At 39.0% G+C, this 16,082-nt stretch overlaps 1 protein-coding gene across 1 annotated transcript in view; it reads left to right on the forward strand.

Moving 5' to 3' along the window:
* Positions 1 to 16,082, forward strand: part of atrn (attractin) — a gene marked incomplete at its 5' end in the record, with an annotated part of 183,902 nt that overhangs the window by 110,987 nt on the left and 56,833 nt on the right. The window contains one exon of the mRNA XM_079262522.1: positions 8,082 to 8,160. Within this exon, the coding sequence (XP_079118648.1) occupies positions 8,082 to 8,160 (79 nt within the window). The remainder of the gene's footprint in view (positions 1 to 8,081; positions 8,161 to 16,082) is intronic.

A 16,082-nucleotide genomic window follows, 5' to 3' on the forward strand; every position in this document is an offset into this window, starting at 1 on the left:
TGAAGGAACTAAAATTTGTTTTGTGTGGTTTTACATCTGCGACCTGATGGAGCAGCTCTGGCTTTCTGCACCACCTGCTGCTCGTCTACAGCAGGCAGGGAGGTCTGGAGGAGGCACATTAATTTACTGGTCACTGTCACCTGCCCGCTTAACTGTTTTAAGTGTTTGGTTGTTACATTTCCAACCCTGGGAATGGTGGAAAATGTTTAGTCATTTTCTATCCACATTAAAATCCTGCATCTCCCCCAGAAGCTTCAGACTTTTACGCCTCTGCTTAGTGACACTAATGCTTCCACATCGGCGTCACTTTTTTATTATTGTTTGTAATGTTTCCAAAGGTTTTATAATGTACCACGAGTTCAGTCATTATCATTATTATTCTGTTTTTTTAATCAAAAAGCATGTTCAAATTATTGGGGTCCTTTTTATTTTTCCTCTTAAAAATTTTATTTTTTTTTTTACACCTAACAGAAATGCTTTTTTTCTAATTATGTAAAGCTAAAGTAAACATTTCAGTATGGCATGTGATGACTTGGATTAGATTTTAATCCATTATATTGACCAATTAAAAGTCACCTTCCTCAGCATCTCTTCCTCATTCCAGACTTTCATTTTAAGTTTAATCCATAAATTCATCCAGATGTCCTCCTTTCTCTTATTTGCTCCTGATCCTCTGAGAGAAGGACACAACACTCTGAAACTAACCAGCACTAGCTCCATTGAACAGGGTAAATAACAACAGAGACAGCCAATCATGTAGCAAGAAAAGAGCAGAGCCAATCAGAACAGTTTAAATGGTTTACAAGGACACTGCCAACAGAGAGCAGGACCTCAGGTAAATGGTTTTGGAAACCAAGGAGTTGCTGGACACTGGTAGAGAAACGTCCCAACCATCCCTGCAGAACTCAACACCCACGGCTTGCTGTAGGGCCGCTGTGTATTGTAATCTGTTTTGGTCTTACCTTTCTGGTTCTGCTTATGTTTAGAATATATTGAAATATCTTGTGTGACTATAATATATTGGTATTCAAAAGCACTATATTAAACAACGGATTTGTACTGATGAGGCAGATTTTCATTTCTTTATTCATTTCGTACATAAAGATCAGTGTTTTTATTTATTCTGCAAAGAGATGTAGATCCTTTGTTCTTATTCAGTAACTTGATGTCAAGCACGCAACAGTGTTCAGTGTTTAGCACTAGTCAAGAAAAATAACTATATTGTCTTGTTTATAGTATCCTGATACATCGCAATTTATCAATATATCGTATGGCCCGTATTGTAATACGATATATCATATCACCAGATTCTTGCCAATACACACCCCTCCTTCAGCTGTAGATAAATATATGCAGTTCTGCTGCATGTGCTACACATAACCTGTAAAATCAGCACAAGTGTTTCCCTCCTTAAAACCGTAACTTATGTCAAGTAGAAATTTAACATGTTGCGTGTTATATGCTGCAGGGGGGCTGAAGCTCAGGAGGAAAGCAGTCGTCTACCAACTGGAAGGTCGCTGGATTGATTCCGTGCTTCCCCTCACTACATGTTTTGGTGTCCTTGGGCAAGACACTGAACCCACATTGCCCCCATGATGTGTCTGTTGGGGAGTAAGTGTGTGTGTGTGTGTGTGTGTGTGTGTGTGTGTGTGTGTAAATGGGTGAATGTGAAATGCAGTGGAAAACACTTTGAGTGGTCAACATGACTGGAAAAGGGCAACATACTGTAAGTGCAGTCCATTTAAATGAATAAACAACAACAACCTGTAGCTCATGTGGAGGAGCAGTCAGCATGTAACTGGGGAGTTGGGAGTTCGAGTCCAGGCTTCCCCTGACTATGTACCAAAGTGTCCTTGGGCAAGACACACAAAACCCTAAGTTGCCCCCCGATGTGCCGATCGTGGTATGCGCATGTATGTAAGTCGCTTTGGATAAAAGCGTCTGCTAAATGACTATAGAATAGAATAATAAAGCCAAGCAAATGTTTGAGGTGTTAAAAGTTGTTACAGAAAGTCAAGTTTGGTGTCTGTTATGGCTCTGCTGTTAATTTCTTTTTTCCTTTTTAATCTTGACTTATTTGTAATTGTCTTTGGAGTCTCTTTGATTGCCTCTGTGCTGCTGCTGCTTGTAGGGAGGAATTACTGGCAAAAAAAGACACCATAATTTGACATTATAGTTGGAAGTAAATTGAAACATGCTTCATTGACTCATTCAGCCATTGTTAGAAGACTGCAGGCGAGCGTTTGGCATGTCTTTGTAGCTGTGAGCATCTTGAGCTTGGTGTTGGTGAAGATTCTTTATTCCACCTCTGACATGAAGTGATGTTCAGTTTCTAGTGTTGAATCCTTCATATTGGATTAAAAAAATTAAAAGACACTGAGAAACGGCAAGTGAAGTTTATTTTAAGGCACGCTTCATACGACGTGTGCAAACTCAACAATATGCTTCAACAATGAGCACGGCATTACACGAGTGATAGAGGAAAGGTTATAAAACACAATAAGACTAAAGGGCAATGTTGCAAATGAAAACAATTAAAAATTAAAAAATCTGGAGATAAAACAAATGTTCTGAGTATGCATTTATCAGAAAACACTGTTGTAGCAGATGTGACTCCATGCAGCAGGGAATTCAAAGAGTAGGGCTGTAGTGACTGAAGACACCATTAGCAGATTTTGGCCTTTACTTGATGCTCTTAAGTGTGTGTTTGGTGTGTATTCATTGAGCATGTCAGATTAGTAAGATACCATTCAAAGCTTTAAAAACTGTATGTAAAATGTTCAATTCTTTGCTTCCCTCCACTGGAAGCGACTAAAGAGATTCTACAATCAGATTAATTGACACCTTCTGGTTCTCATTAAAACTGGCTGCAGTGTTTTGTAAATGTTAAGACTTAATAGTGTTTGATTTGTTAAACCTGAGTATATGTTCCAGGTATACATTATAGATCACAGGTGTCGGACTCCAGTCCTCGAGGGCCGGTTTCTTGCATGTTTTTGTTGTTTTCATGCTCCAACACACCTGACTGAAATTAATAAATAGGTTGACAAGAAGCTGCTGGATCCATTTGGTTTGAATCAGCTGTGTTGGTAGAGGGGAAACAACAAAAACCAGCTGGATACCGGCCCTCAAGGACTGGAGTTTGACACCCCTACTATAGAGATATATAATTGTGTGTCGTCAGCATAGGAATGGTATGAAATAATGTGCTTACAGTATATGTTTTAAAGCAATGAATATAAACCTCAATCTGGGCGTGATGGGACAGGTGGGACCTGCCTAGCCTGGGAAGCCAGACTCTTCCTGTACCAGCATAGAGTCTGGGGACTCAACTCACATCAACGGATTTCTAGGACGGGACAAACAAGCTCGGAGTAAACCAATCAGAAAAATGGCGGACGTGACGTCAGTAAATACAGTGTCCGGAAGTGTTCAGTAGAGTGAACGCAACAGAAGAAAATAAACATGGCGTGCAGTAGAGAAGACATAAATGACCTGTGTCGTCGTTACTGGAAAAAAAACCTGAGACTTCATGGCGTTATTGGCAACTCTGTGTTGCTTTTTTAATCTAATCGTAGAAATCATAGAAGAAACAAACTACCTCTATGTCTGTGCACCATCTTGAATGTTTTGAAGAAAACGTGGTGACGCAAGGCAAGCATCTCTTCAGATCAACCAATCAGAGTGGCCGGTTTGTTTAAGACGGATGCGAATCTCCGTGAACGGAAGGGAGTCCAGTCTGAGTCGCTCTGTATTGAATATATAGAGGACTCCAGTCTGGGGTGCCAAGCTAGGACCTGCCAACTCCCCAATGAGACCACTTTGTTTTTTGTTTGTTTTGAGATTTCGTGAGGTGTCTGTTTTTTTTGTGTTGGTCTCAGTTTCCCCCAATCTTTGTCTTGTTTGTTAATTCCACTTGCTCTGAATTTCTCCTGCATTGTTTCATCTCCTATCAGTTTTTATCCTTTTCACCATTAGTCCACTTTGCTGGTGTTTTAATCTTTCTCTCTCTTCCTTTAGTTTCGTTCTCCTTTTGCCTCCCACCCTGCTAGGAAGGGGAGACCTTTGATGTTTGGCTGATTTCTATTCACGCGAGTCATTCATCAGTGCGGTGTCGCTCTTAAAGCAGAGAGCAGAAACCCAGATCAATAAGATGGCTGAACGATGGATCTCTTAAGAGTCCTCTTCAGCTGAGGCAGATAAGGGAGTGTTTTTTCTTTCTTTTTTTCAGTTTTATGGATGGATGGCTCTTTAAAGAGTCACGCAGATTAGGAAAGGGGTGTGTGTGTGTGTGTGTGTGTGTGTGAGCAATGAATTAAGATCAGAATGCATCACAGCCAGTAATAAAATAGAGAAAGGCATTTAGATGGAAAAGGTTGTAAAACTTGGAGAAAAATCTGAGGGGGGTCTCAGCAGAGAGGTCCGCATGTCTGAGTTTTTTTAATCAAATCCACTACAAACCCCCCGAAAGTCAGTTCACATCTACTGTTTGTGTGATCTGAAGAACGACTGCAGTTTAGACCATGAAACTCCAATTTTTAATCATGAAGGTTGGCAAAAGTAGTTCCCTAAAAGGCTCGTCACCGAAAGGGTTATTTTGTTCTAGTGGCTTTGATAACATTAGTGGAAACAGAAGCTGGACAGGACCTGGAAAGCTACTGTCCTGCAGCTTTTAGACATTTCTTGCTTCAGCACACCTCCATTAAATGAATGGATCACTTACAGGGTTGTGCATTAAATTAGCATCTGGTGTGTTGGAGCAAACATGGGCCTTGTTATGGAATCAGACTTCTCTGTCCCAGAATGATGGAGGGTCATTCTGCTCTGCAGTGGCTGTTTTTCTCTTCAGGTAATGACACTCCAGGGATGAATTCATTGACATTAACGAACTAGATTAGCTCATGTAGCAGGATGAGTGATACCAGTTTCAGTCCCTGGTTTTTTCTTTTTTTCATTTAGTGTTGAAATTTAGTGACACACACTTTAAAAATTACAGCAGTTTGGAAGTTTAGTTGTTAAAAACACATGGAAATCATGAAAACTTGAGCTAGCATCTAACCCGTTTGTCCAGTCGAACATAAACCAGTATCTGTATGTTTGGTTCCTGATAAGGCTTGTAGCAATACATCAGTCCACACTGATGCATCAACCTAACGATCAAGGAGTCATCAAACCAAATGAAAAACAAATAACACACCGATACATAAATCTTTTGAAAGATGCATTTAAACTAGAACACATCATATTGTTTATATTAGCTTTGATTTATTGACGAAAACAGGTGTGGTGCGTAAGTCCTAGAATTACACAAAAGGTAAATATTGTAGTAAAAAACTAGTAACGGAAACACTTCCGTTACAAAGCCTTTCAAATATTGATAGAAAGTTATAGGATAAAATATAGCACCTTCCTACGATGTCCTCTACTGTTTAATTTCATGCTTGTGTTGTTCTCACTCATATGTAAGTCGCTTTGGATAAAATCATCTGCCAAATGACTGAATTGAATAGAATATTGATAAAAAGTATTGATTCAAACCACCATTAGGTGGTTTGTCAGATGTCTCAGTATAAAAGTTTGTTGCAGAAGTGTAACAAAAATACTTTTTCCACATTTACAGGTCTTCGGACATAGCATAGGGGGTCACATGGCCAGTTTAAGATGGCGCAGCATGTATTGATGGAGGAGGAAACTGAAATATTTTTACAGTAAAGAGAAAACCATAACCTCTATCCTTGATAGTAAACAACAGTTTTACAAGGAATTAGAAATAGAAAAAAGGCATAAGGGCTTTGAAAAGCCATGGTAAAGCCTCCGTAATAATTGAGAAACCCTAAAACATTACCTGGCTAACTGGTATAGGCCACAATTTCTTATTGCATCCGCAGGATGAGATTTTATGAAGTTCAAAGAAAACACTTGCAAACTGCAATTACAATCAAAATTTTAGAAATATTGCTTTTATCTTGTGAAAAACTGTCAAAAAACTTAGTTGTTTTAACTCAAGTTGTAAAGTATTTGGTTTAAAGCCTGTTAAATTCTCTGTGAGAAGTCACAACTTTTTTTTTCTGGGTTCTCAAGGCCCACTGAGAACGGCCCATCCATTAAAGCAACACTACACAAGTTTACAACCTTTAAACTCGGGTCTGACTCATTTTGATGGTACACTGACATCTGAAGCCGTGCAGTGTCCTGATGCTAAAAACCTGCACTGCACAACTCTCTCTAGATTAACCATCATGTCTGAGCCACAGTTTACTTAATGGCACTGCATCACATGCTAGCAACTGGATATCAACACATTGGCTTTTCTGAAAGCCCAACATTAGAAGACATGATCGTAGGAAAAGAGAAAAAGGAAGAGAGAAAGGCGGCGGAAGTTATAAGACAAGAGTTAGGATCCGATTAACTTTTACTGGCTAGAGAGATCTCTGAGAAGAGACAGGATGCAAGTCGGATGCTCAGTTAGTCTTCGTTAGGAGACACCTCAGTGTGAAAGTTTGCCAAAGTTCAGTATTGCTTTGAGTGTGGGCAAAACCAAGCTGAGTTCTTTCATTAATCCAGCTCACCTTACATGTAAATATTTATCAAGACTTCATCAAAAACATCAAACTATCAAGCTAGTTTTCTCATTTCTGTTTTTCTCATTTATATTCAACTTTTTAGATTCATAGTTTAGTTTCTATGATCTAAAGTTGGCTTGTATGTGTATATCTGTGTTGATACTGGCGAGTGCATATGTGTTTGTACGTATGTATGTGTGTGTGTGTGTGTGTGTGTGTATATATATATATATATGTATACATATGTGTGTATATGTATGTGTGTATATATATATATATAAATATATGTGTGTGTGTGTGTGTGTGTGTGTGTATGTATGTGTTTATATGTATACATCTGTAGGTTGTTTTTTCTTTTTGGTTTTGGATTTTTTTTTAGGGGTTTTTTTTTTCTTCTTTTTTTTTTTCCTTTCCTACTTTTCTTATGAGGGGTTTTCTCTCCTTTCTCTTTCTGTCTTTCTTCTGTGCTCTCCAGTCCAGCAGTACAAACTCTGTAATTCAAACAATAATACAAAATAAATATAGAAATAAAATAAAAATTCAGAAAGTCAAGGGGATCATTATATCTATAAAGCTTCCCTTGGCAATGAAAATTTGCTCAGCAGAACACAGCATCCAGACCATCATTCTGCTTATCTAAATGCTGGACAAGACACCAAAAAAAAAAAAAAAAAAAAAAAAAAATCAAGACTTTTTAACTTTTCTTTATTATTCTGCATCATGTCTCAGAAAATGTACGTTTGACTTTAAAGTAGGGAAAAAATAAGGCTCATATGATATAAAACAGAAATTTAAAACGTCAGAAGGACTTTTTCTTTCATTGCATAAATCACACTTCACATCGTCTGATGACATCGAGCTCATCAAAAGAAAGACGTGAGCCTCAAACTCAGACAGTCCGGGTCAGAAAACAGGGAAGCTGATGAAAGATCAGCCGGAGTGTGACAGTCTAGGACTGAAGCTCAGACCGTTAGACATGCTTTCTCCACACGCACACACGCACACACACACACAGAGCTGCTGCCAACCATCTCCAAGACGCGTCACCCCAACCTTCATCACCTCAAGGTGTTTTTTGTATGAAGTGCAAAGAACACACAGGTTTTGGTTTACTTTAGTCTGTTTGCTTAAATGTGAGTAAACACATTTAAACTGGGACAGAAAAAAACTGGAGAATCATCCAGAAAAAGATACGAGATGTCGAAAAATCCACATGTGCTGGAGTGTCAGCAGTAAAACAGGAAATCTGAAGCGAAGATCCAGGTGCTGTCGACGTGTGTGTTATATAGACCGCTTCCTCTGACATTAAACTCTTGCACCTCGGAGTGTGAAGCAGTGTCGTCATCCTCAGTGATTGTATTTCCCTAAACTGTGAAGATATTTTTAGAGAAGTCAGGATGAGTTTTTACATTTTCTTACATTGACAAAGACACGTTTAAAAGGAAATATGAATATGTACCATCAGTTTTTGTCCTCTCCCACCTGTCCTCATCTCTTCCTCTCTGTGTCCATCCACAGCTGCTTCCTGTCTCTGCTGCTGGTGGCCGCCGTGGTCTGGAAGATCAAACAGAGCTGCTGGGCGTCACGGCGACGAGAAGTAAGTTTTCTATTTCCAGTCATTCCTGCGGTGAAGTTGCTGGTGCATTTACTATAAAAGGATGAAGCTGAGAAGGTGAGATTCGGAAGCGTTACTCAGGCTTTGCGGACTTGTGTTGGAGATGAGGACACACACTGAGTTGAACTTCTAATAATAGATCTCGTCTCTGATAGATAAGGAGACGCTCAGTAAGGAGGAACTGCATTGTTAGCTCAGATGGCTGAGTTTGACTCCATCACACTTGTCTTGCTGCTGCATAGTGGATTAAGTGGATGAATATCACATGGTTGCCTCCAGCTGAACAGAGATAAGGCAGAGGTTTGATACTGAAGCAAAAAGCTTTAAATCTCCGGACATAAGATCAAGATTCAGCTTATTGGCTTGCGTCTTCGGTTTAAGATTAATCCATTTTCCCTTCTGGCAGGTATGGGGAGGGGTCTTATCTCTGGCTGTTTTTGCAGTATTTTCTGTACGTAAAGTTGAAATGACCTAAACTTGTGATAATTCAGCAAAGATGGGCTGACATCAGAAGCAGGACGGATACGGGCCTGGTTCAGGCCTTTCTACAGACAGTTGAGAGAGCTGGACGAGTGGTTGTCATGGTGAAGCTGCTGAGGACTGATTGGTGGTTCTAGATCCGCAGGCGCAGGCAGATGTTGACCTTCCATCCTACTGTGGGATGCTGTCTTTGTGGTGTGTAGAGGTGTATAGATAAGAGTATAGATAGGTGTATAGTTATACCTTCAAGCTGCAGTTTGAGCCTTTGCGTCGCATGTTTAGTCTCATAAAAAGGATATTTAAACTCACTGTTTGACTTTCTTTCCTAATTTTAAACTTTGTTTTGTGTCCTATTTTGTTTACAAACCGTTGACTAAAATTGTACAAAATCGTATTTACAGGTAAAAGTCCCTCAGAGGACCTTTACCTGTTCGAATGCAGCCTGTTAGCAGTGAACCAATGGAAGTCCAGCCAGGAAATAAGTTCATTTTCACTCCTCCTCTAGATGTCTCGATAACATTAACGGAGTGCATGAACGTCAGTGGTATCCTTGAGGCTTTTGACATTCAGCATGTCATCTGTTAAAAAGAAAAAAGTCCTTTTTATTAAAGCTGTCAGCCATTTAAAGCACATTCATAAGGTCTGATGATCTTTAAGAACTGACAGGGTGTTAAAATGAAGGAAACTCCAAAGTGCACATTGTAACTGGATCTCCTGTTTAGAATGAACTTTCTGGGCATGGAGTTTGTGCCAAGTATATTTGCAATTTGCTTTTTCCTTTTGGTTTTAATGCTTGTTTTTTTAAATCTTTTCATATTCTATTTCTTTCAATCGTTAAACTCTTAAATTTCTCTTCTGGCTGCCGCGTAGACCACAGCTGGAAACTAGCGAAGCTTGAACTGGTGCAGCGCAGCTCTACTCAGTCTGGTCTGAGCTTCACATGTTACTGTACCTGATCCCTGACAAATAAACTAAGTAAAATAAAAATAAAAAAAACAACTAAAGATTCAAGACAGGATGCTAAGATTGTAATTTTGGAGGATAAAACTTTGAATCAGCTCATGTTGCAGATGACAGGGAAGGTTATGGATATAATTATTTGACCACCATATCAACTTAAGTCTTTATTTTATTTTATTTAAAACATAAAAACCAGATTGTACAAGGTTATACAATATCACATGTATGGAGTCCAATTTTTTGTTTTTATGAAGAAAAGTGAACATAATTTGTGTTATACAGACTGATGTGCAGAGGTAAACAATAAATATGTAAATGTGAATGCAAACAATAACGCACAAACACAGTTGTTTACATATTCGTTTCAATTGAGGTTTATTTGTATTGCGCCACTTCACACACATATATATACACACACACATATATATATATATATATATATATATATATATATATATATATATATATATATATATATATATATATATTTACGAATAATAAAACTTGAATTAGGGAATGAAAAATTAAAATAGTAAATTAAGGGGGAGTTGGTTCTGGTGCAAGAATAGAGTTAAAAGTAATTTCGGAAAGGTCGGTATTTCACAAAAAAGATTATTCGAACACCCTTTCACTGTCAGTTATTTTCTCTAATTTAGGAGAGAGCATGACAACCGTAATTCTGAAGGAGTTCAAAAGCTGAGAAGCAGCTTTTCATTGACAAATGGTAGTGTGTGTGTGTGTGTGTGCGCGTGTGTGCGTGTGCGCGTGCGTGCGTGCGTGCAGGAAAGCAGCACCTTTTGTCACAAGCAACATGGTTGGATTTAAAAGGTTAACATAATTATTATCCTCCCAGAATTTACACGTTTTTCAGGAAAAAGGTTAAAAATTTGTAAGCTCTCTCCCAGTCTTTGAATGCATGATGCTCCTTGTGTTACAAACTTTTTAAACAAGTCGCAAACGTTAAACTAAATAGGAAAACCCTGGAATGTTTGACTTTTTATTCATTGTGAAGTCGTACTTATTTCCGTTGGAATCTGCAACAACTTTTTTTAATTAATGGCTGAAAACTGGTGTGGGAGTGTGTTTGTGTGTGTGGCATTGTGTGAGGGTTTACAAGCCAAAGCCAGATGAAGTGCCCTTCAGCTGTCAGCGCATCCAGGAGTGCTGTTATCAGCCTCCCCTATGGATGTCTCTTAACATCCGCCCTGCACCCACTCCACCTTCACTCCATCACAAAACCGCTGCTGTCCAGCTGGACCCTCTGCAGTCTGACCTTTACTCTTTATATGTGCTGGAACTTTGTGAAGCTTCCACCTACCACCCCCCCCCCCCCCCCCCCAACACCTGAAAATACTTCAGATGCTGATACTGTGATACTTTATACGTACTTGGCATCAAATTGCTTAAAATTACCATAACAAATATTAACTTTGTGTTCTGAAAGCTGAAATTATTGCCTAATTTTTAATGAAAGTGTGTGTAGAGCAAACTGGAAAATAAGATCACAAACATTCAGTTCAATCCAGCTTTATTTGTACAGTGCCATTTCACAACAGTGTTGTCTCAGGAGACGTTACAGACACATCAATTCAAGCCATAAATAGCATAGCTAATAGAAACCAACTGATTGCAATTTTCCATCCTGAACATGCACGCGGCGAAAGTGGGAAGGAAAAAACTCCATTTTAGCAGGAAGACAAAACCTCCGGCAGAACCCGGCAGCCATCTGCCTCGACTGGTTGGGGTGGAGAGGACAGGAAAGACGGATCAACATGTACAACTGCACTTATTCAGGAAGACCTGCAGAAATATGCTAATGATGGCAAAACTGACATATTTTTATACATGAAGGAAAAGGAGTGAAGTACTACTCTACGTCTTCATGTCTGCTTCATGTCTGGAACCACCAGTAAACCTGCAGTCTGAGAGCCAAGTGCTCTATTTGGAATATATGGAACTATAAGATCTTTTATGTACAATGGAGCTTGGTCATGGAGAGCTTTATATGTGTGGAGAAGAATTTTAAACTTTATCCTGGATTTAACAGGGAGCCAGTGTAGAGAGGCTAAAGCTGGTGAAATATGATCTCTCCTGCTAGTCCTCATTAGAACCCTCGCTGCAGCATTTTGGATCAGATGGAGACTTTTCAGGGCATATTTGAGACAACCCATAAATAATGAATTGCAGTAATCCAGTCTGGAAGTAACAAAGGCATGGAGTAGTTTTCTGCATCTTTCTGAGACAAGATGCCACTAAGTTTTGCAATATTACGCAGGTGGAAGAAGGCGGTTCGAGAAAGACAAATCCTGGTCAAGAATAACTCCAAGGTTTCTTACAGTGGAAGCCAATTTAATGCTATCCAGATTGATTTAATCAATTTTATTTATTTATTTAAGTACAGTCATGATTCCTCAATTCTTCATCTGATTTAGAAAAAAAAAATAGACAAGTTAAGTATGACTTCATCATAGTCCCCAACCTGCCATGGGTACCCATATTTTCTCATCAAATTAGAATAAAACATTGTTACAAGGAAAAAGTATATTTCAACAAAATCTCAAAAATGATCATCAGATCAATATCTAATGTTTTCAGTTTGGATCACTGCTGTCAGCTTGTTGATGTAGTTCTGTGTATTGTTCTACGTCTTATACTGAGATACAGTATGTCTCTGAGACTTCCCAGTGCCCAAATAGATGACACACAACCTGTGAAAGGAACATACCAGAGAAGAAGAGGAACAGGAAGAAGACTAACCCACAACTATCAAATAAAAAGCACCTGAAAAAGATGCAGAAGAAGTTATAAACAACAAAAAACTTTGTGGCTTTCTTCTTCTACTTCCTTTGGTGTTTGAAAGAACGCTATGAAGGTTGTAAACAACTTAATGACGTTGTATGACCGGTACACGACCAACCTGTGTCAAAACATGAACTCAGCATTTCCCACAAGCGGCTGATCTGACTTAACAAACAATGGCAAAATGTTACAAGTATGAGGTTAACAATGTTTGACGACATTTGAAACGGACGTCCACATTTACGTACCTAAGAGAGTCTAAAAGCCTTCGCAGTTGTTACTTCTATTCTGGAAGAGTTGTGCGATCTTTGTGCCATTTGTTTGACTTTCTGCATGGTTACCTAAAGTAAACTACCCAGTTGAGTGGGATTAAAGTTGTTAAAGAGGTAAAATAGCTTGTAAATGTTTTGTTGTTGACAGTCTGCTAGTCTCGGTGGATGGGTACTGAACCAATCTAATGGCGAATGTATCAATCACTTGTGGTGTTTATTTCAAAAGCTTGAATGGGAAATATTTTCGGAAAGCTCGGATTAACGAAATGTCGTCAGCAGCAGCTCACAGTAACTGTGAATAAGATGTTCTCAGAAAACTTTTTTTTTTTTTTACGTCAAAGCAGCGGCGACACTGTGTACAAATTAATTACAAACCTTAAAACTGCAGAGGTGTTGCATGGCCTGACTCCTACATCTCTTCAGTACGATGGGTACATCCTGTGCGGGATCCTGAGGAGACGGCAAACCAGTTAATTAAGAAAGTCATTTGTGCCAATTAGAATTGCAAATTTAGCTGTGATACAACAGGTGGCATCTGGTTTTATCGTCCATTTTTTAAAACATTGGTTATATAATGTGCACCTTCTGTCGCAGATGTCGAGTTGAGTCAGGGCTTGAAGGAGTGGGTTTTGGCATCCAGTGTCTGCCTCCCCCTGTATCCACTCACACAGCCAGGAAATGAATGTTTTCTATGTACATAAAAAATTGTGGTTGGACATAAAATGTTCCTGCCTTGTCACTGCTGCACAATTATGGCATATCTGCAAGGCGTAGTATCGTTTTACTGCCTCTAAAAGCATACAAATACACTCTCTGTGTTCATGGATGCTCATCATCTTGCATCTAATTGCCACTAAATCTCCATCTAGTGTATAATTATAATTAGAGGCATAAAAACGGCCGAATTTTCTCTGAAATTGAGATCATCTGTAAGTTAGAGACCTGACTTCATGTGTGCACACATACTCTGTAAACTTACAACACAGAATTGATTAGAATTAGGAAAAGGATCATGTTTGTCCGTCAGGTTGGCTGTTTTCCTTCCACACAGTTTCTTTTTTCCAACTCTGTCCCTCCAGGTGTCACCCTCACATTCATCTTCAGTTCCTTCATGTTGCACGGTGCTTGCATCAGGGCCACAGTGACACATTTGCATGTATCTATGCCCTTATCGGTATCACTTAGGGCTCCTGTTAAGTGGAAACAGCAGCATAATAACTAGTCATTGTCAATTTAGGTTGTTCCTCTTAATCATTTATGTCTTTCCACCAGCTGCTTGTTATCTTCCTTTAAAGATAGTTTTAAGGAACCTGTTTTGTATCAGTTTTTTGAAGACCTGCATAACTGCTAGGTTAAGTTCTAACCTTTACTTGGGTGAATCTAACTTTATGTACCAGTAAAGCCTCATTTGGTAAAGTATCCTTCTTCAGACATCCCTTCTTCAGAAAGCTTTAAAAAATAAATACTATCACCTTTTTTTACATTCATTCTGTTGATAGCACCTGTTTCAAACTTGAATCCTGCATTCTGTCCACAAAATTCCTTAAGTATATCATCAATCGACAAAGGCAGGCCTATCAAGCAAGCAACAAAGGCTGGTTTGTACTGGTTATGGTAATAAAGAAGGTATAGAGCTTTAGCATTATGAAGCTAATATTTGGCATTATGATGCTAATATTTGGCATTATGATGCTAATATTTAGCATTACAATGATAATATATAGCATTACAATGCTAACATTTAGCATCATGATGGTAATATTTAGCATCGTGATGGTAATATTTAGCAATATCATGATATTTGGCATTATGATGCTAATATTTGGCATTATAATGCTAATATTTGGCATTACAATGATGATATATAGCATTACAATGCCAACATTTAGCATCATGATGGTAATATTTAGCAATATGATGCTAATATTTGGCATTATGATGCTAATATTTGGCATTATGATGCTAATATTTAGCATTACAATGATGATACTGTATATAGCATTACAATGCTAACATTTAGCATCATGATGGTAATATTTAGCATTATAATGCTACTGCTTAAGTCCACAGCTTGCTACAGTAAATTCTTTCTTTTTGAGAATGTGGTTTTTTCATGTGATATATGAAATAGGTCATCCTCTGAATACAAAGATGGAAGTCCCAAGTCTGACCAGGTAATCAGTTGCTAGTTTTTGAGTATTTTGCATGCAGCAAACTGCTTCCTGTACGGTGATCTTGTGTTGGGGGGACAGGTTTCCAGCCTTTGCTAACTGAGTGTTTACAGGATCATCGTATTGTTACTGGTGCTGGTGGCTTTTCTTGACGGGGCTGTAAGCTCAGACTCAATAAATCCCATGAAACTTTGAACTACAACAAAACCGATGGCGGCAGGCCTTTAGCTTTAATCTTTTAGTTAATTTTACATCTAATGTCAAAGTTTGTGTGGTGAAGAAGCCAGTCACAGACTGCTGATCTGTTGGACGCTACACTCTCTGATGACTGTGCATAGTCGTGGTAGATCCATATGCTTGCTTAACCTGGTAGAGGTTAAACTGGACCTCACTATTCACATCAGCTCTGTCTGTACATGTTTTGTACCAGAGCTAAGTAATGATGAAGCAGTTTTCTGTTGGTGTCGCCTGGCAGGTGATAAAAAGCTTGGTAAATTGACACCTCTTTGTGGTGGTGTTAACACATCGTCACATATTGTGAGGTTACATAAACTATTCAGCTCCTTGCCATTTTTAAAAATCCCTGCTAGAAAGTCGTTTAGTGTCTCAATTGCATCTCTGCTCTCATCCAGCGATCTACACAACAAAAAGTACAGGTCTCTAAATGACATAAACCAGGGCTAAGTATTAGTAAACCTTAATAAGGAGTCATAAGGACCTTAAATGAATGTTTTTGCACAGTGTAGCTTGTCTATCCAGGCATTTTTTCCCACACATTTGTGTTTGCGTTTGCATATATGTGTGCATTTCTCTGTGCTGTCTGAGTCTTAATCAAAGCCTTCCTTTGAGATGTGACAGTCCCTTTGAAGGAAGCTGGAGCTGCCAGATGGCTTTAGACAGACCCGACCACAGCAGTGATTTCATGTCGTGAAAGACACTGGCCTTTTAGTCAGAATAAGCCCCACTGCGGCTTAAGCTGAACGCTGTCGGTGCAAATTCATTATTCCTGCTGGAACACTGTAGTACAGCAGGTGGCTGCTGGTCAGAGTGGAGAGAATTGACTTTTCTATGATCTTTTAGCATTTGTAGTGTTTACCTTCAGAGAGACTAAGTCATGAAATGAGAAGTGTAGCTTCCTCTTATCAGCAGCCGACAGTTGGAGCAACACGGGCAGGTTTCAGGCCCGGCTTATGGCAGCCTGTGACAGTCAGAAATGATACAG

Source organism: Telmatherina bonti (assembly GCF_933228915.1).
Source record: "Telmatherina bonti genome assembly, chromosome: 22".
Classification (NCBI taxonomy): Eukaryota; Metazoa; Chordata; class Actinopteri; order Atheriniformes; family Telmatherinidae; genus Telmatherina; species Telmatherina bonti.